Here is a 20,771-nt window from a genome sequence, read left to right on the forward strand (position 1 = left end):
CTTGGTCTCAACAGAGTTGACTAGACCAAATCATAAGCGGTATCTGACCATATCCATTTCAGACCCATGCAGAAGGGAACCCCCCCCCCCCAATTTAAAATTCTTCCAAGTACATTTAATAATATGTGCCATTATTTCACATTCTTAAAAGAAATCCAGAAGTGTGTGTGTGTGTGTATTGATGATGCCTCTAGAGCAGTGTTTTGGGACTACAATTCCCATCATCCCAGGCCACTGATCCTGCTAGCTAGGGATGATGAGAGTTGTAGTCCAAAAACAAATGGAGACCCAAGTTTGGGAAACACTCTGACGATCGTTTTGGCTTTTCCAGTGATACAGCTTCAAGCACCATGAAGTTGCCACTGTTAGATGGTCACATAGGAGATGTTAGCTAAGCAAAATACAATTGTTCCTTACACCAATGGGGAATGCTGCATCCATTATTCTATGTTCAAATTATCACTCACTACATAGATGGCTACTAGTCACTGATAACTTTTTCTTCCATGATAAGGTTAGTCCAATTTTGAAAACTGTCCAAGTGGGTGTACTAGTAAACCTCGCACTGTGTACTCTTGAATCCCATAGTTTAATTTTGCTCTGTGTGAAGAATACTTCCTTTTCGCCTGTTCTTACTCTCCTGCCGTTCAGTTTTATTCAGATTCAAGTATGCCCCATTGTATTTTAACCTTAGAGAGGCCAATGAACATACATCTTATTTTAATGAACTGACTTTTGCACAATTTCAGAAAGCTTTTACAGTTTCAATTAAATACAATAAACTCTGCTTATAGAGATGGGAGACACAGAGGCATAGCAAAAAACGAATGTGTTTGCATTAGGGGATGTCCTGAAGTATTATGCATTATATCTTGCACTGTCCCCTATATAATGATGCAAGAAAAAGATTTTTAGTACCTATAATGACAAGGTCCCCTGGCCAGAACCCCTCTGACATGATTTTATATCTCCTCGCAGACACAGATAAGTATGTGACCTGGTGTGTGGCACTCTTTGCAACTGCTGCTAGGAAAATTAGAGAAAATTATATAGCCAAGGTAGCCATCAACTGTAAAGGAGATGAATTTATTTGACCCTATCTATCTACATCAGGCTATGCTCTATCTTTGTCACCAAACTCCGAGTATAAATTGCACACTGTATTAATTGACATTGTTTTTTGATATATTAGTGGCCATGTGATGATTTTAGCTTATGAATTTTATTGTTTAATGTCTTGTAATAAAGAAAAGATTCAAGTATGATGAGAAAAGGTGTGTGTGTGGGGGGGAACCTCTCACTTTCCACTTTTGCTGCACCATGTGCTGCAAGGAAGTGGCTCTCACATGGCTGTGGGACGTGTGAAAGATGCTGCAGTCGTGGTCGTGTGAATGAGTGGCCAAGGTGGGCCAGCAGGGCCAAGCTAAAAAACAAACAAAACCAGGCTAGGAAGCCACATCTAGCACAAGTGACCTGAAACGAAGGCGACTCTAGTGGGTGGAAAGCTCAGCAGTCCATTGAACTCAAGGAGATGGTGTGATAAGGTCAAGATACATGCTTGGTATCACATGCAATACATGGCAGTGAGACAGATAGATTTGGGCCATGGTATGTCACGTGGACATACATACGTGGGACGCAGGTGGCGCTGTGGGTTAAAGCCTCAGCGCCTAGGGCTTGCCGATCGAAAGGTCGGTGGTTCGAATCCCTGCGGCGGGGTGCGCTCCCGCTGCTCGGTCCCAGCGCCTGCCAACCTAGCAGTTCGAAAGCACCTCCGGGTGCAAGTAGATAAATAGGGACCGCTTACCAGCGGGAAGGTAAACGGCGTTTCCGTGTGCGGCTCTGGCTCGCCAGAGCAGCGATGTCACGCTGGCCACGTGACCCGGAAGTGTCTCCGGACAGCGCTGGCCCCTGGCCTCTTAAGTGAGATGGGCGCACAACCCCAGAGTCTGTCAAGACTGGCCCGTACGGGCAGGGGTACCTTTACCTTTACCTTTTATGCCACGTGGATGGTGGTGACAGATTTGAGGACTAAAGCTGTTAATACTTGCACGATGGACACTTAAGCCTGGTGGGATAAGAGGGTCCATCTTCTTTTATCCTCACCATTAAGAGACAAGAGAATGAAATAAGGATGGGGAGGATTAGGGTGGGAAAATTGAGCCATGCAAGAGTTACCCTTAAGAGGCATGGATAAGTGACCTCAAAGCAAAGGGTTTAAACAAGGGACACAACTAGATGAATTCAGAAATGTTTAAACTGAATATTTGCATTTAGTTATTGAAATAAAAGTAGCTTGTGGCCCCTAATCTATTACAATCTCTGGACCTTCTTTCTGACATGAAAAAAAAAATCTGTATCAGGTTGGATACCATGCCTCTGTCGATGCAATTTTTGTGATGTTCACAGGGCAATGTTTTCAAGCGATACATTCATGTAGAAAAGAGATTAAAATTGGTTGTCCCAAAAACTTGGTGGGTAGGACATATTGTCAGATAATCTAAGCCTTCATAAAATGTGACCCACAAAATTGAAGGCTGGATGTGCAGGCTTGATAAAGCTCTTATTTTTGCAACAAACTGCATGAACAGGGAGAGTGACAACCATCTAATATGTGGCTGGTAGGATGTTTAGGGTTTGGTGAGTGTCTATAGAAAAGAGGAAGGTATTCAGATCCAGTAAGTAAGAAACAGCTTTGAATCAGTGCTCAGGAAAGCTGGGCTAGTCATTGAAATAATAGAAGCAGATGTGGTGTAAATAGGATTTCAATGGATAGAATTACCTGAAAATGAGCCTCTTGAAAGGTTGTTGCCATCTGAAATACAAGTAAACTGAATTTACAGATAGCATTCATTTTTTAAAAAAGAAATAACAGATAATAATAAATCAGTTATAGTTAACCTTAAATGTGGGAAAGAAGCATATGTCAAGGAGATATACACAAAAATTAGAATTTGGCTCAATGGTTGCCTTTCAATAAATCATAAATATACAGATCCACATGGATGGTATTTAATGTAATACATTGCTTTCATAGCCAAACACCACTCTGCTTGTTTGTGTAATGGCTTTGGACAGTACAGAATTGTGGCAATAGAGGCCAGCTTCACTGCTTTGACATTTTGGGACCTTGGACAGTTGCCTGGCATGTGTGAAGTACGGTGTGAGCCCTTTCTTTTTCAGTCTTGTGCATTTTAAGGAACAATGTTCAAAGTAACTGTGTGAGATTGTTCATAGAATTGCAGAGCTGAAAGGGGTCTTTTCTTACAAGAGGAGAACTGATGCAATAATAAGTTGGTCAAAACTACCAATGGTTGTTTTGCCAGTGTTGACACATAACAATAAGCCACGAATATTGCCATAAATAAGGATGAGGGAGAAATTTGGGTTGGAATCTCCCTATCTTGCATTTCATGAAAAAATATGCCAACCAAAATGCAGCTAACCTTTGAAAATGGCATTCTCCAAATTTTGGAGCAAAATTATTCAGTAAAAAAAAACTGTGTACCAAAAATGTATGTATTGGGTTCTTTTTTCTTCTTCCATAAAAACACATGCTTTAGTCAAAATAACAAAAATGCATTATATTGCAAAACATTGCTTGCAAAACATGCACATTAGTCAAAATTGCATATAATAATGTGTATATTAAGAAACCGACAAAGGTCCGTATAATTAAAGCCATGGTTTTCCCAGTAGTGATGTATGGAAGTGAGAGCTGGACCATGAAGAAGGCTGACTGCCGAAGAATTGATGCTTTTGAATTATGGTGCTGGAGGAGACTCTTGAGAGTCCCATGGACTGCAAGAAGATCAAACATATCCATTCTTAAGGAAATCAGCCCTGAGTGCTCACTGGAAGGACAGATCGTGAAGCTGAGGCTCCAATACTTTGGCCACCTCATGAGAAGAGAAGACTCCCTGGAAAAGACCCTGATGTTGGGAAAGATGAAGGGCACAAGAAGAAGGGGACGACAGAGGACAAGATGGTTGGACAGTGTTCGTGAAGCTACAAACATGAGTCTGACCAAACTGCGGGAGGCAGTGGAAGACAGGAGTGCCTGGCATGCTCTGGTCCATGGGGTCACGAAGAGTCGGACATGACTAAATGACTAAACAACAACATATTAAGAAACACGTGCCTTAAAATGCCGATGCCTGATGCAAAAATGTGGCAAATTGCTCTTATGATAGGAAAAACAAGAAACTGACTTAAGGCATTGCATGCATTCTGCCCAACTGTTCCCACTCTGCTCTTCTTCTAACAAATACAGGGTTGTTTGATCCCTACCAAGTCGAGATTCATAAGCTAACAACAAACCTTGGTTTAAGGTGTAGCCTTATTAAACTTTACCGACTGGTGGGGTCTGCGTTGCTCCTGGGAGGGAGGAAGGAAGTCAAATGACACTGAGGTTGATTCAGAGAAAGAGTTTATTCTGCTCTCCAGATAGCAGAAGGCACCTGTGTGATCAGCTCACAGCAAGTCCAAAGAAATGAGAGATTTCATGCAGTATATATATCCTCCAGGCACCCTCTCCCCCCTTCCCCAGGAATCCAGCCATGTCAGCTTATACACGCAAGTTGACATCACAGATGTTCCTGCTCCTTACTCTTAACCATAAAAGGGTTTTCCTCTTCCTATACTTTTGATCATAAAAGGGTGTTCCTGTTCCGGCACTCTTATCTTGGAGCAAGAGGTCACCAACTCCTGGCGCCATTCCCGGACTAAGTTTGTGCGTCAGAGTGTGGTCTTAATGTAAGATAAGATAGACAGAGTGCCATCCCTGCTCCACTGGAACAGCCAAGGTCATCCATTGCCGTCACGGACTGATAAAGGAGTGAGCTTTGAGCACAGCTGGCTTTCTGTTTATACATTGACTCACAAGCTCAAGTTAATGCATTTTAGAAAATGCTCCCTTGGAGGAAGAAAAATGTGGATTTTGGGGCCCGTTCCAGACTGACTGTACAGTCAGGTTTTTAGATTTGGGAAACCCATTCCTTCCAAGGCAGGCTAGCAATCCTGCCTTGCTTGTTAGGAAGAAGCAAACCACAATCCCAGATATCTTGCTAAGCTGGACTCTTTTACTGGCTTGTGCCAGAGGAGGAAAGAAGTCGGAGTGATCAGGATGACTGATGCTGTTCTGCTAAGGGAAACCTTTTAAAGGCGAGTGAGGAGGACAAATAGATATCAGAACAGTCTTGGGAGTCAAAAACAGCAAAAGTACAAGATGTACAGCGCTGTGGGTGTGTTCTCCAGCTCAGGATCTCCATTGGCTCAGAGCTGGAGAACTTAAATGTTGGTGACTAAAGGCACAGCCAGCTGAAGATCCTGCTTTGTTGATCAGGCAAATTGTAGGGTTGCCATATGTCTGGAATTTCCCGGACATAGCCGGAATACTGCAATCAGAAGCAGTGCCCAGGAGAAAATTGCTAAAATGTCTGGGGAAATCCAGGTTTGTTAAGTGCATAGAATGGAAGGCTGAAATTCCAGTCATAGAAAGATGTAGGAGCAGCTTGTGCTATAACAAAAAGTAAAGAAAAGCTTATCCTCTGAACTGCTGCCTATGTGCTATGTAGTCATTATCCCTATGGCATGCCTATTGCTTTCTGACTTAATCCCTGGTCTCCTGTGCCCCTTCCTGGATTGCTTGTTATTTTGGATAATTAAGTCCCCATTTTAGAAGTGTTTGACAGCTATGTTTGCAGTTACTGTTGATTTTTACTTTCCTTTTGCTAGATCACGAAGAAGAAGAAGAAGAAGAAGAAGAAGAAGAAGAAGAAGAAGAAGAAGAAGAAGAGTTTGCATTTGATATCCCACTTTATCACTACCCAAAGGAGTCTCAAAGCGGCTCACATTCTCCTTTCCCATCCTCCCCCACAGCAAACACTCTGTGAGGTGAGTGGGGCTGAGAGACTTCAGAGAAGTGTGACTAGCCCAAGGTCACCCAGGAGCTGCATGTGGAGGAGCAGGGAAACGAACCCAGTTCCCCAGATTACGAGTCTATTGCTCTTAACCACTACTCCACACATAAGGATCTTCACCTCTTAACTTAGCTGTACAGACACCCCGACTTTGATAAGAGAGGAAGACAAGGGTTTCAGACTTTGCTTTCATTTTAATCATTAAATGCTCATCCCAGGCATTGAAATGGTTGCTCTTTGCCTTAGCAACTGGGGATTGTACAGCCCTCCTTTCCTTGAACAGGAACTCTTCTCTGGAGCTTCCCTCTTTTTCTTTTGCTCATCCCCTTCTCTATCACACCTCCACATCAAACATATATTGCAGAAATAAGGACAGGTATCAACTCCCCCTATCCTTTTTGTCTTTTTATTCCAATGTCATCTCAGTCTTTCTGGAGAGTTAGTCAGTATTTTCCTTAACTCTTTCCCCTTCCCCTATCTTCTGCTGTCAAGCCCAATCAAGTTGCTCTTTTTGAGGATGCACGGTTGATCTGCTCTCTTTCTTCTTCCTTGCTGTGCTCCTAACTTCTTTCTTGGCTGATCCTCCCCTCCCACACCTCACCTTCCCCTCTAGCATTGCCCTGAAGTCTCCCTCCTTCCTTTTGATTCTTGCTTGCCTTGACACTTCCCCAACCCACCCCCAACCCACCACCTTTGCTTCCTCCAACATCCTCCCCCCCCCTTTTTTTGAAAACCAAATGTCTCTAGTCAGCATCATTTTCCTGACTAGATGCCCTGATGTCATGTTTAGGTTATAAAATGGGTATCATTTGAGAACTGCAGGTCTGTGTGCAAACTGCACGCTTCATAACAGAGCCCTACTATCTATTCCAGGCCTGGATGATCCAAACTCCTCACACTGTCTGGTAATCTTACAATATATTTCTGCACTTTCTTTACCTGTCTAAAGAGGCTTTGAGGCCCAAGTATGCACAGTCTACTACTATAGCTCACAGAAGTCATTTCCATCCACAGGCAGCAAGGTTCCTGGTGGTTTCCCTGGAATCCTTGACAATGAGTATTATTCAGCTAGAATATTATTCAGCCTATGAATATTAAGGTCTGCTCTGAAACTGCAGGTCCAGATAGTTCTGTGTATCCAAACCCTTAAATCAGGTGTAGAGAACATGATATCTCTCCCCCCAGTCCCAGCCAGCATGGCCAGTGGTCAGGGATGCTGTAATCCAACAAAATCTGGAGGGCCACAAATCATCCACCCCTGCCTTAAGTAAACCCAGAACACCACATTTTACAGCTCTCCAAGCCACATATTGAAAGATACCGTGGCATCATTATTGGGCAGGAACTGGGAACTGGAATCGTCACTGAGCCATGAAGCTTGCTGGGAGATCTTGGGCCTGTCACAATTGCTCGGCCTAATCTACCTCTCAGGATACAATTGTGAAGAGACAATGGGTGGGTGATGGGGTAGTGTGGGGAATGTCAGGGGCTGGACTGAGGAGGACTGGTGGGGACTGCCGCCCCCTTCTCCTGAACTTTCCTGAGAACAGGAGGACAGTATAGATTTAGAACAGTGGTTTGCAGAAGGACATAGTTCAGAGGCTGCAGAGGGGAGAAGCTGGGAAATATTGGGAGATGAACAGCAGGAAGAAGAAGCACCAGAGGAGAGACAGCTGACAGACTCAGTGTCTTTGGAAAGCATTCCTGGCCCCCCTTCCCAGGACCAGGTGTGCATTGAGGTTAGTAGAACAGCGAGCTCAGAGGCAGAAAGCTCAGATTAGCCAACCCAAGGGTGACGTAGAATAGGAGAGATGTGGAGGGGGGAGACTTTACTTGGAGCAGTGCCATTATTTAGGGAAGACTACATTCCTTCGTCTCTCTCACTGTGAATGTTAATAAATTACGTGGTAAGAACTTTTATTCTTTCTCTGCTTCTTGGCTGCTACTGTGAAAGTGATTGGATTCCCCAAAGCCTGACAGGGAACCAATATATGCTGAGCTCCTTGGAGGAAAGGTGGTAAATAAATAAGTATAACAGACAACACATTTGGAGATGGAGCAGAAGTGGATTTAGGGGAATGCGACTGGTTTGGTTGCACTGGCCAAGCCCCTGGGGGTGCCACAACTCTGATTTACGATGGAGCGTAAGAAGCAGAGGGGTGCTGAATTTTGGTGTTGCGCAGGGCACTGCTGAAATCTGCGGCTGGATGGAGATCCCAAACTCTGAGGGATTCCCAGCTTCAGACAGGCACTTAGAACAACGCAGATGTTCACTTATAGAATTACAATATGAGATGTAGGAAGGATTCCTTGGTTACATTATTTATTCATTGCCATGATGTAAAACTGTGCCTTTTCGGATTTATAAGGCCAAATGCTGCACTAAATAATAAAACAGACAAAGTAAGGTGAGCATCAATAATGTAGCATTTTTGCCACATAGGGCTCGCTAACCTTTTGTGCCATTCCCTTCTGTCCCTTCTTAGATCTGTTTTACTGTAAGTAAAAAATGAAGAGCTCGGCAAACCTCCTATTGACACTGGTCTGGTCTGCAGGTCACACTAAGTATGTTCCAGGAGACAAAGTCTCCGTCGCTCTGCTCCTCCTTGGTCTGCACCACATTAAGCTGATTAAGGTTTGGTTAGCATATCATCCAAACCCAAGCTCATGGTTGAACTCTCTCTATAAGAACGTAAGAAGAGCCTGCTGGATCAGGCCAATGGTCCATCTAGTCCACCATCCTGTTCTCACAGAAGCTAACAAGATGGCTGTGCAAAACCTGCAAGCAGGACCTCAGCAATAGATGGGTTGGATCCATTCTATAAAATTATGGGTTGGAGCCAATGAAGCTGTTCCACAAACAGAAGGGAGCCGTATGTTCATAGAAGGGGCTTCAAAAAAATGCACACACAAGAAACACATTCCCTTTCCTCCATATGTAGCATACTGTACATGTAGTTGTGTCTGATAGGCTTGGCTGCAGCTCTCTCCCTTCTGCTGAAGTGGTTGCAAGCAGTGCCGGATTTAAGCTAAACAAGCTATAGCTTAAAAGGTAAAGGTAAAGGTACCCCTGCCCATACGGGCCAGTCTTGACAGACTCTGGGGTTGTGCGCCCATCTCACTTAAGAGGCCAGGGGCCAGCGCTGTCCGGAGACACTTCCGGGTCACGTGGCCAGCGTGACATCGCTGCTCTGGCGAGCCAGAGTCGCACACGGAAACGCCGTTTACCTTCCCGCTGGTAAGCGGTCCCTATTTATCTACTTGCACCCAGAGGTGCTTTCGAACTGCTAGGTTGGCAGGCGCTGGGACCGAGCAGCGGGAGCGCACCCCGCCGCAGGGATTCGAACCGCCGACCTTTCGATCGGCAAGTCCTAGGCGCTGAGGCTTTAACCCACAGCGCCACCTGCGTCCCATAAGCTATAGCTTAGGGCACCCCAAAAAATTTAAAGGAAGAAAACCTGGATGTACATTTCCAAAATATAAGATAAAAAAAATGGCTTTAGATACCTATTAGGTCCATAAATTACCATAAAACATATATTCAACACAAAAAACAGCAACAATTTGTTCTCGACAAAGGACAGCTGGATATATACAGGGCCCCAGTACCTTCAGTAGCTTAGAGCCCCATCAAACCTAATCTGGCCCTGGTTGTAAGCCTGCATTTGGTATCATGTAAGGTGTGAAGTGACCTCTTTTGCCTGGACTCTTCAATGTTGGAAATATCTTTCGCTTATTCAGGTCAGAATATCCACAGAGCCTCTCCATAGACAGATGCAGTGTTTTTTTCGGGGGGGGGGTGTACGCAGGGGTATGCATACCGCTAAACATTTTGTGAATCTAAGTTTGGCCTCATTGGGGGACAGTATTTCAATATGAGTAGGAAAATGAGAGTACCCCTAAACATTTTTTTAAGAAAAAAAGCACTGGACAGATGGATAAATAAATACACAGGATGATGCACAATACATAAAAGGTAGGACCGTTAGGTCCAGTCGTGGACGACTCTGGGGTTGCGGTGCTCATCTCGCTTTATTGGCCGAGGGAGCCGGCATACAGTTTCCAGGTCATGTGGCCAGCATGACTAAGCCGCTTCTGGCGAACCAGAGCAGCACATGGAAACGTAGTTTACCTTCCCGCCAGAGTGGTACCTATTTATCTACTTGCACTTTCATGTGCTTTTGAACTGCTAGGTTGGCAGGAGCAGGGACTGAGCAATGGGAGCTCACCCCGTCGCGGGGATTCAAACCGTCGACCTTCTGATCGGCAAGTCCTAGGCTCTGTGGTTTAGACCACAGCGCCACCCATGTTCCAGCACAATGCGTACTATGGTCTTAATTTGAGCCTTTTCGAAATGTGGCAAAAAATGAACCCAATGGAAATAAAAAAACCAAATGGTGCAACCCAATACTTGATTTTAATGGAGATTAATCCCATGTCAGTGTATATAGGACTGCAGGCAAAGGGACATGTGTTAAGTAAACTGGGATTATTCCTTGTCATTATCCTATGGAGTGATGAAGTAGTTTATATTGAGATTCTTAGAGATTTGCAAATCAATACGGTAATTTTTCTGAAGCACCTTGCCAAGTGCTGACTATGTTTTTCTGCCCAATAACTTTTTGATTCTGCATAAACTTCACAATGCATGGGCCATCCAGCTAAAATTCATTTTTAATTGCTTTTTGAGGCAGGTCCACATATTGGCACAAGACTTGCCATAATTAGGCTGGCACAAGCAAGTAAGCTTTTCTTCTTCCTTCAAAACAACAACATCCTGATCCTGTAAGTACATGAATCTGTGGATAAATTTACTATTTACATTATATGCAAGAGCAAATAATTAGTGACTTGCTCTTCATGCTGATTGAGCTATACTTTGATAGAATTTCACTAGCATTCTTCAAAGGCTTTTTGCCCAGTTGTATACCAAAATAGTTGATCTAAAGGAAAATGATCTCGCAATGAGATAACCAATGTGCTTGAACAAAACACTCTTTATCCTGACCGTTTTAAATGAACTTATGGGTCAGTCCTATTCCTCAGAAGCAAGCATAATTATTTTCAATGGGAGTTCCCCCCCCCCAGGCAAGAGTGTATAGGATTGCACACGTATTAGTGTCTCAAATAGATTAGCCACTGGGCAGTAGTTCTGTACCATCAAAGGACACCTTGCTTAATCCAAGGATTTCTGTCCACCGTTTTTCCGTTCTCATATCCTCTGCCACTCCTTCATATGTTTTCTTCTTAATACTCAGCAAAATACCTGTATCCTTGCTATGCATTCTGACTACCTCTCATGTTGACCAACTGCTGTTTTACTTTGCTTTGTTCCTACCTCTGATACGTGCTCCCTTTCCACCCTGCCCGAGATTCCACTTACCGTATTTTTTGCTCTATAAGACTCACTTTTTCCCTTCAAAAATGTAAGGGGAAATGTGTGTGCGTCTTATGGAGCGAATGCAGGTTGCACAGCTATCCCAGAAGCCAGAACAGCAAGAGGGATCGCTGCTTTTGCTGCACAGCGATCCCTCTTGCTGTTCTGGCTTCTGAGATTCAGAATATTTTTTTTCTTGTTTTCCTCCTCCAAAAACTAGGTGCGTCTTATGGTCTGGTGCGTCTTATAGAGTGAAAAATACGGTAAAAACAAAAACAAAAAAACACCACTCCTTATGCAACTCCCTTTTCTTTATCTGGGAGCAAGCTTACACACCTTGCATTTAAGGGCTCAACATTTTACCCCATCTGATCACAACAATGTGGAAGCACTGATCCCCAAGCCTCACTGGTTTTATAGGGACCAATGGCTTCCCAGAAGGGGATCATACCTGCATTTCCCAGGAAAATTTGGATCATAGGAAGCTACGTGAAGCCACTGCTGCCCATAAATGGTCTAGCCACTGCTATTCATGGTCTGGTCCAGATTAGATGACTACATTGTGTTAGACATCTTTGAAGACTTGTTGGTTCTTCTGTGTATGGCAGCTAGACTACACAAGACGATCTGAGTCCTTCTGACCAGCCTCATGTGATTTCAGATCTGGGTATCTCAAGGGCTGCTTGAGACAAGCCTGCTCATTCACACATACCATGTGCAGAATTTTCTTCTTCAGGAGTGCTAACTTGGCCCCACGACTGTGGGTGCTCAGGGCCATGGGTGTCATGCAGCATGCACTGCTCTGGCACTGAAATTTGTGGGTGCCTAGCTCCTTCATGGGGAATTTTTGTGAGTGCTTGAGTACCCAGGACCCCAGGGAGTTGGCACCTGTTAGATGGCAAGCTGGGACTGGGCTTTATTGGTCATAGAACTTTGCACTGGGATGCTCTCTCAAGAGATGTTCATCAGTCCAGGCAGCAGCGGAAAACAGGTTTATTTGCCCAGCCTTTTGGTTTTAACGGTGCTGCTTTCTCTCTGCTGGTGGTTTGTTCAATTTTACTGCTGTTTTACAGTCTGTTGTTTCGTAATTGGTTTGGTTTTTATCATTCTTTAATTTCATCGCCCCCCAAGCCACTTTGCAAATCTCTAATTTAATTTCAGGATATAAATGTTTTGAATAAATACAATAAACCAATGGTGGTATGTCAACACAGGGAGACTTCTGAGTCAATATGCAAAGGGTTTCACTTTTCCTGACTTGTTTCCACTTTGCTGTGCAGCAAGGAAAACTACCTTTGTTTACTCAGAAGGAAACTCTACTCTGCTCAATGGGCCTTTCTCCCAGGTAAGTGAATGTAGAATTGCACCTCCAAAAACTATAGCATTGTTCAGATTTTTTAGAAGTCAAAAATCCCACTGAGTTAGCTCAAGCCCCTTCCATGAGCCTATGACAGCTGTTTGGATCCTGGCCTTCATTTTCCTTTAATTTATCTCAAGCCATTAAAAAAAGGCTTCTTAATTTTAGACATACAGTAGTAACAATAGATTATTGTACATGAGTTACAACATGCACTGTGGTGACTAATGGAGAAGTTTAGAAACTTGGGCAAATGTCAGTTTGTTCTCTGAATTACTCTGACAGCACAATCCCACACACATTTACTCAGAAATAAGGCCCAAATAAAATGAGCTTACTTTTGAATAATCCTGCACTGTTAACTATGCAGAGTTATGTCTTATTTACTTGATCTGTATTGTGCTGAAGTTGTGTACAGTGGTACCTTGGTCCTCAAACTTAATCCATTCTGGAAGTCCGTTCCAAAACCAAAGCGTTCCAAAACCAAGGCATGCTTTCCCATAGAAAGTAATGCAAGATGGATTAATCAGTTCCAGACTTTTAAAAACAACCTCTAAAACAGAAATTTAACATGAATTTTACTATCTAATGAGACCATTGATCCATAAAATGAAAGTACAGTACAATAAACAATGTACTGCAGTCACACAATCAATGAGTAGCTGAACTGGGTTCCACACAGTCACAAAAACGAAACAAAAAGCTGCAAAACCAAAAATGCAAAATAAATAGCAAAGACAGACCTCAGAGTGGCACTCAAAATGGAAGTGTGGCACTCGAATTGGAAGCGTAACACTCAAAATGGAACATGCTCGGCTTCCAAAAACAGTTCGCAAACCAGAACACTTACTTCTGGGTTTTCAGTGTTTGGGTTCCAAGTTATTTGAGTACCAAGGCATTTGAGAACCAAGGTACCACTGTATTAGGTACGTAAGATGCAAGAAGGATGTTGCATAACATCATGCAAAACGTTATTAAAAGCACATGAATAATGGATTTTGTGTGTGTGTATGTGTAAATTTTAAAATAATGAACTTTGGTTAAAAGGCTTTCTGTTTGTAATATAATGTTTCATCTCCAACTTAAAATGAACATTGCCCAGCTTTAGGCTCCACTGAAGGGGATTTTTAAATTGTGCAACATGCTTTCTGCATTAGAAATTTCTTGGTTCCCTAAGCAGAGGCCATTAGATAACTCATTCTGCGGAAACTTGCTTCAGTAAGCAAAATGGGGAAATTGCTGTTTTAACTCCTCTTGCCCCCCCTCCCCATGAAGTTCTATGGCACAAATGCTATCAAACAGAGACACACCTCGATGTATATATAGCAGGGTTTCAAAATCAATGATTCCACATGATAAGAGTTCCTGAGAAGGATTCAGAACTGTAGCACAGGGAGCAAATGATTATGGCCTATGACACACAGATGTGCAACTCTCTTAAAAACTTTCAGGGCAGGCCTTATACCCCACCACATATTGCTGAACTTTGGCCTTCATATTGTCATGAAATGGTTGCATTCCCCCCCCCCCCTCACCTGCCCATTCTGTTCAAATCCTCGAAGTCTTACACTGGAGTCAATGAGAATTCCAAAGCACATTAGGGAGAATTCAGATGTGCAGTCTGGGGATTTTGTGCTTACATAACTGTTCTCAATTACACAGAAAGATGGCCACAAACATTGACCACTTCGAAGGATGATTAGACAAAATAATGGAGATTAAGAATCTCAGTGGCTTGTAGTCACAATGGCTATGTTCTAACTCCACCGTCAGAGGCAATGCAACTGCATGCCAGTAGCTGGGAATCACATTTGGGGAGAGTGCTGTTGTACTCAAGTCTTGCTGTCGATCTCCCCATAGGTATCTGGTTGGGCCCTGTGGGAATAGGATGCTACACTAAATGAGTCACTGGCCTGATCCATCTGGCTCTTCTTGGGTTCTTATCTGAATAGGTTACATTTTTGGCAGAATGTTTTCAGGACCACAGGTGCTTTAATACAACACAGTATTTGGAGATGCACTATTGAGAAAGGCTGTAGTCTTATACATACTTACAGTGAATAAATCCTGTGGAATTCAGAGGCACTTACGTCTGGGTAGATATGTGTAGGCTTTCATAGCCAACCTTTTTGGAAATGTACTTGGGTGGCTGACTGTGCGTATGTGCAAAAATAAGCTTAGAACAGCAGAGGTGAACCCTTCCATTTTCATATAGCCCACAACAGTCTGACTGACGCATTTAGCCCCGAGTCCTCCTATTTGCAGATCACTCTTGGAAAATACAGTGTGTTAGAATTACAGGTCCAAGTTTCAATAGTTTGTCTGGGAGGCAGCCTTACAACTTTGCCTTTTTTAGTGAGATGTTTTATTTCCAGACCTCCCATTACACCCTATTGGGCCGCCATCCAATTCCTACTTCCTCTACGTAGATAATGTTCTCTGTGGAAATAAATCACCTTGATAGTGTTACTACAGTGGTACCTCGGGTTAAAAATTTAATTCGTTCCAGAGGTCCATTCTTAACCTGAAACTGTTCTTAACCTGAGGTACCACTTTAGGTAATGGGGCCTCCCGCTGCCATCGTGCGATTTCTGTTCTCATTCTGAAGCAAAGTTCTTAACCTGAGGTACTATTTCTGGATTAGCAGAGTCTGTAACCTGAAGCGTCTGTAATCTGAAGTGTCTGTATCCCAAGGTACCACTGTACTTCCTTGAGCGTGGTTGCCTACTGCCTCTTAAGACTGTGGGATGTAAATACAGGAGCAGTCAATGACAACATTCCTAGAATGTACATGTTAGAACATGGGGAGGGATGTTTGTCTAGCAAGTAGGTAAACTTCCTGGGGAAGGACTTCCTCCGCATGTGACCAGAGGTGGGTGTGGCCTCACCTGTGCAGGTAAATGATAAAAGCACAGGGCAGGCAGCCATATCTCTCTCTCTCTCTCATCTTCATCTTCTGAAGGAGCAACATGCACTCTTGGCTCTCAGCCAAGAGAGGACAGTACTATCTTCCTATAAGATAGAGTCTAAGTATATGTAACCTTTCTAAAGCTGTCTGCCTTCTGGGATCATATTGTGAACAGAACATGAGTAAACTCTTTTATACTTTTATAAAGACTGTGTCGTGCCTTGTATTTTAAGAGGGAACAAAAGGGGAAATTACCAGAGTAATTATTATAGAGGTTCTAGCGAACCTGTGCAGACATTACCGTTGCGAACTTAAAAGGGAATGTCATAAACTCTGCTGATATTTTGGGAACTTGTTAGCACAAGTTGGATAAGGATATAATTAGTCAATCTATCCTCTCCTGCACCCCAGAACATTCCCACAAAGACGACACTGTTATCTCAGAGACCAAGCCTGCCTTTCCTCCTCCCCTGACATGCCCAGTCTGTGCCATGGAGCTTCCTCACTCCCTCGGCCTTGAAGGGGCCTGCTTGACATTGGCTGGTGCTGCCTCCTTCCCCTGAGCCAAGGAAAACGGTGCATGAGACTTCCAGTGGGTGATTCTCAGTGGAACGGCCTGGCTCTTTGGTCAGGGGCAAGAGGAGGAGGGCTCTGGCCCCTTCCTCCCACTCTCTGTCCTCATTGGAGTCATCAGTATTGGCTGCTTAAGGGTTGCGCTTAACACTCCTTCTAGATGGGCTTTACAGGGTGCCATAGCACGGCTGCTTTCTAGGGCAACACTTCGACAACATGCAACACCTCTGTTGAAAGCCTTGTTCTGGCTGCTATCCAGCTAGATTCAAGGTTTTACTTGTTGTTGTTGCTTAGTCATTTAGTTGTGTCCAACTAAGGCACTCCTGTCTTCCACTGCCTCCCGCAGTTTGGTCAAACTCATGTTTGTAGCTTCGAGAACACTGTCCGACCATCTCGTCCTCTGTCGTCCCCTTCTCCTTGTGCTCTCAATCTTCCCCAGCATCAGGGTCTTTTCCAATGAGTCTTCTTTTCTCGTGAGATGGCCAAAGTATTGGAGCCTCAGTTTCAGGATCTGTCCTTCCAGTGAGCACTCAGGGCTGATTTCCTTCAGAATGGATAGGTTTGATTTTCTTGCAGTCCATGGGACTCTCAAGAGTTGCCTCCAGCACCATAATTCAAAAGCATCAATTATTCAGCAATCAGCCTTCCACACATCACTACTGGGAAAACCATAGCTTTAACTTTACAGACCTTTGTCAGCAAGGTTATGTCTCTGCTTTTTAAGATGCTGCCTAGGTATAAAGCCCTATATTGTTGTGGACCAGGATATCTGGTCCACCTCTCCACCTCCATCCCACTCCATGCCCTTAGGATGAAGCTCTGATAATGGCATTATGTGGCTCAAGCACACACTGTTAGCACTGCAGCACCAGTTTTCCAGAATCAAAAAGGAAGCAAGCCCCAAATTATGTTTTCTACATTTCTTGAAAACCTTCCTTTTTTCCAAAGCCCTCCCAATTTCATATATTTCATCTCTGCAGTTTTAAATTATGGTTAGCGTTTACATTTTTGATACTGCTTTATGATCAGTTTTATATTTTATATCACTGTTAAGGCATTCTGTCCCTTAAATGCAGAGTGGTTTATAAATTCAGAACAAATGACCGAAATCTACTATTAAATGCAACGAGTGATGGAGATTTTCATCCTTATTTTATGCAGCCTTTCCAGAGCCTAATAGCCTTAGCTAAACCTAATAGCTTTAGCTAAAGTTAATAGCTTAGGAGCAAAGCTGAGCAAATAATTCATGAGTAATTTGTTTAACAAATCTAGCCTCTTATTGTGCCATTAGAATATCTGCAAGCAGATTATGGTTCTCATTTTTTAAAAAACAAAAACAAAACAACACTCCATTCATATGGTTTTGCCTCCTAATTGGATGAGCAGGCAGACATTCTTCCTGATATAGACATGTGTGTGTATGTTTAAAATTGGATTTCTAGGCACTGATGGCCTTCAGCAATGATACTGCATTTTGTAGATACATCTATTGAAAAGCATTCTTTCATAAAGTAGAAGCAAATGGGGTGTAAACATTTTTTTAAGCATAGTGCAAATGAGGATTCTTTTCCTTCAGTAACTAAGTTCAGATCCACACTATATATTTAAAGCACATGGCTCTGGGAAACAAAGTTTGTTTGTTGGGAACTGTAGCTCTTTGGGGGGAGTTATGTGTTTTGAATATATGGTGAATTTAAACCTACAGAAATGTAAACCTTAGGAAGAATCCTATTCTGTACAATTTTCTTGTTTAGCCGCTTTTCACGTGCAGAGTAAGCCCTCTTTCGTACAGGGGTACCTTGATCTACAAACTTAATTCATTCCGGAAGTCCGTTCTTAAACCAAAGCATTCTTAAACTGAGGCGCACTTTCCCTACTTAGGCCTCCTGCTGCCGGTGCCCTTCCACCGTTCGGCTTCCATTCGTCTTCCGAGGCAAAGTTCACTAGCTAGAACACCTACCGTACTTCCGGTTTTGTGGAGTTCGTTGTCTGAATAGTTCGTTAACAGGACTGTTCATAGACCGAGGTACCACTGTACTACATATGATTTCACTTAAAAAGCCTTCCATCTTTGTATACCTCCACTGCATATGTTCACGGCCACATCTGCACAATACATTTAAGGCACTCTTATACCACTTTAATGGTCACGGCTCCCCCCACAGAATCCTGGGAACTGTGATTTGTTAAGGGCGCTGAGAGTTTTATTCTTGTTGTTGGTGACTGTTGATCTGATTTCATTCTGATGTAAATTATGACCCATCACTCCGTATTGTTTTCTTAATATAGAAAGTGAAGTATGAAGAAAGCAATCTCTGTACCTCCCCGAGTCACAGTTATGGTTACAGTTTTGTTTTTTTCTAGTTTTCCTTTCCTTTGATTGATTAGCCCACTGATTTTTACAACCTATTGATTTTTTTTTTTTGTCTACTGTGTTCTCAAACATTAATAAACATCGAAATAAAAATAAAATAAATAAAAAATTGTCCAGTAGCACCTTATAGACCAACTGAGTTTGTTCTGGTATAAACTTTTGTGTGCATGCACACTTCTTCAGATACAGATATCTGAATAAACTTAGTTGGTCTATAGGGTGCTACTGGACAATTATTTATTTATTTTTATTTTGACTGCATCAGACCAACACAGCTACCTACCCAAATTAATAAACATGCTGGTTTTTTTTTTTTGGTTTTTTTAAAGTGCAAGCCTTCTGCACCCATTCCCTTTATTTCCAGGCATTTTGAATAACACATTTTTCGGGAACATGCTATGCAATGTGTTGAAGGCATGTATAAAGCCATGGTTAATACCACTAAAACATTCAAACTAGTTAATCAATCAGTGTTGCCTTTTTATGACTGTGACTGACGTTTTCACCTGGAGATGCCACAAATGGAAATTTGGACTTTTTTGCATGCAGTGCAGCTGCTCTGCTCCTGAGCTACAATCTCTTCATTTGGACCCAACCATACCTTTAATACAAGCTTTTAAAAAACTAATATTACTAAATAAATTTGTATCCTACCCCTCATCCGACATAAAAATAGGAAATGAAAACACAGAATGCATAATGAAAACAAAAGCAGAACAAACCAATAACCCCCTTCCCACAGATACATTACAAAGGCCATAGAATGCTAATCAGCCGAACGCCTGGTGTCTAAAGATATCAGTGGAGGCACCTGGTGAGCATCCCTGGGGAGAGCATTCCACAAGTGGGGAGCCACTGCAGAAAAAGTCCGTTCTCATGTTGCCATCCTCCAGACCTCTTGTGGAGGAGGCACACGAAGAAGGGCCTCAGAAGAAGATTGCAGGGCCTGGGTTGGTTCATATGAAACGAGGCGGTCCTTGGTGTATTGCGGCCATGAGCTATTTAGGGCTTTATAGGTCAAAAACAGCACTTTGAATTGTGCCCAGAAACCAACTGGCAGCCAGTGAAGTCAGGCCAGGATCGGTGTAATATGCTCAAACCGTCTCCTCCTGGTAAGCAACCTAGCTGCTAAATTCTGCACCAGCTGGAGTTTCCGTACCGTCTTCAGAGGCAGCCCTACATATAACGTGTCGCGGTAATGTAACCTAGAGGTTACCAGAGCATAGACAACAAAAATTAGGCAATTCCTGTTCAGACATTTGAAACACATTCCCCCAACTCAAACTACAGTGCCCAGAATTCTTTGTGGGGTAGAATGTGCTTCGAATGTGTTTTAAAAGGTATAGTGCGTACACAGCCCAAGAATCTTCGTTCCAGGGAATGTGTTAAAGGCCAAAGTTCTACCAAGAGTAGCATATCATTTGTTCCATGCCCTACGACCCACCCACCCAAATTCCCATAGTAAACACACTTACGGTTTGCAACTTTGGCTGAGAGTATCTGGTTCAGTTTCTCTGGAGACTCGACATTCTCTTCATCTGTTACGTATTCAAAGCTAATAATAAACATCATGGCAACTCCTTCTTGATTTTTCACTGGGATGATGTGGGTGTTGCAAATGAAGGTGGACCCTAGATAGGAGAGAGAGAGGAACAATTTAAGCAAAGGTTTGTAAGTGAAATCATTCCTCCCCAATGATTTCTATGCCAGTCATTCTAGGAATATGTTAACTGTTTTGAGAAACACGATCATTCATTTGATTTAAGGACAGGCAAATGTTTTCTGACAATCGATCAACCATATCGTGATTTCAAGAAGCTCCCTTATTTATGTCACTGCTGATCCTACACTTGCCAAGTCAGAGGCCAGTCCTATTGTGTTTAAAGAGACTTACTTCCAAGCAGTGCTGGATGGTGGCCATTTGGACTGGTAGGGCGTCAGACAGGGAGCTCAAATTGGATGTAGAATGGGAGAAATGACAGGCAGAGCCAACTAATCCTACTTCTGTCCCCATCCTCCTCTCTGATGAATTTTACAAGGGGCAACATTGAGATTAAGAAGGGAGAAGCAAAGAGGCAATGCCACCTTTCAGGCTGGTTGTGGGGCAGGCAGGCAAGTGGGGATTGGCTCAGGGCAGACTGGGGATGGCAGGCCACTGCCCCATCTGCTCAAACACAGCAGCCTCCACTGTAAGTGGGTGAAAGAGTTCAGCTCGCCTTTTTTTTTGCTGCTTTTTTGTTCCTCATAAATGCTTCAAACAC

The 20,771-nt window shown here is 43.1% G+C and overlaps 1 protein-coding gene across 8 annotated transcripts in view; it reads right to left on the reverse strand.

The window, feature by feature from the left end:
* KCNH7 (potassium voltage-gated channel subfamily H member 7) overlaps window positions 1-20,771 on the reverse strand; it is a 264,571-nt gene that overhangs the window by 91,227 nt on the left and 152,573 nt on the right. For 5 of the 8 annotated variants that reach the window (XM_079976247.1, XM_079976246.1, XM_079976245.1 and 2 more), the window contains exons 3-4: window positions 19,986-20,141; window positions 2,783-2,815 (exon numbers count right to left, since the gene is read on the reverse strand). In XM_079976247.1, coding sequence (XP_079832373.1) covers window positions 2,783-2,815; window positions 19,986-20,141 — 189 coding nt within the window. The remainder of the gene's footprint in view (window positions 1-2,782; window positions 2,816-19,985; window positions 20,142-20,771) is intronic. The other 3 variants (XM_079976250.1, XM_079976249.1, XM_079976248.1) reach the window with 1 other exon arrangement.

Source organism: Podarcis cretensis (assembly GCF_951804945.1).
Source record: "Podarcis cretensis genome assembly, chromosome: 1".
Taxonomy (NCBI): domain Eukaryota; kingdom Metazoa; phylum Chordata; class Lepidosauria; order Squamata; family Lacertidae; genus Podarcis; species Podarcis cretensis.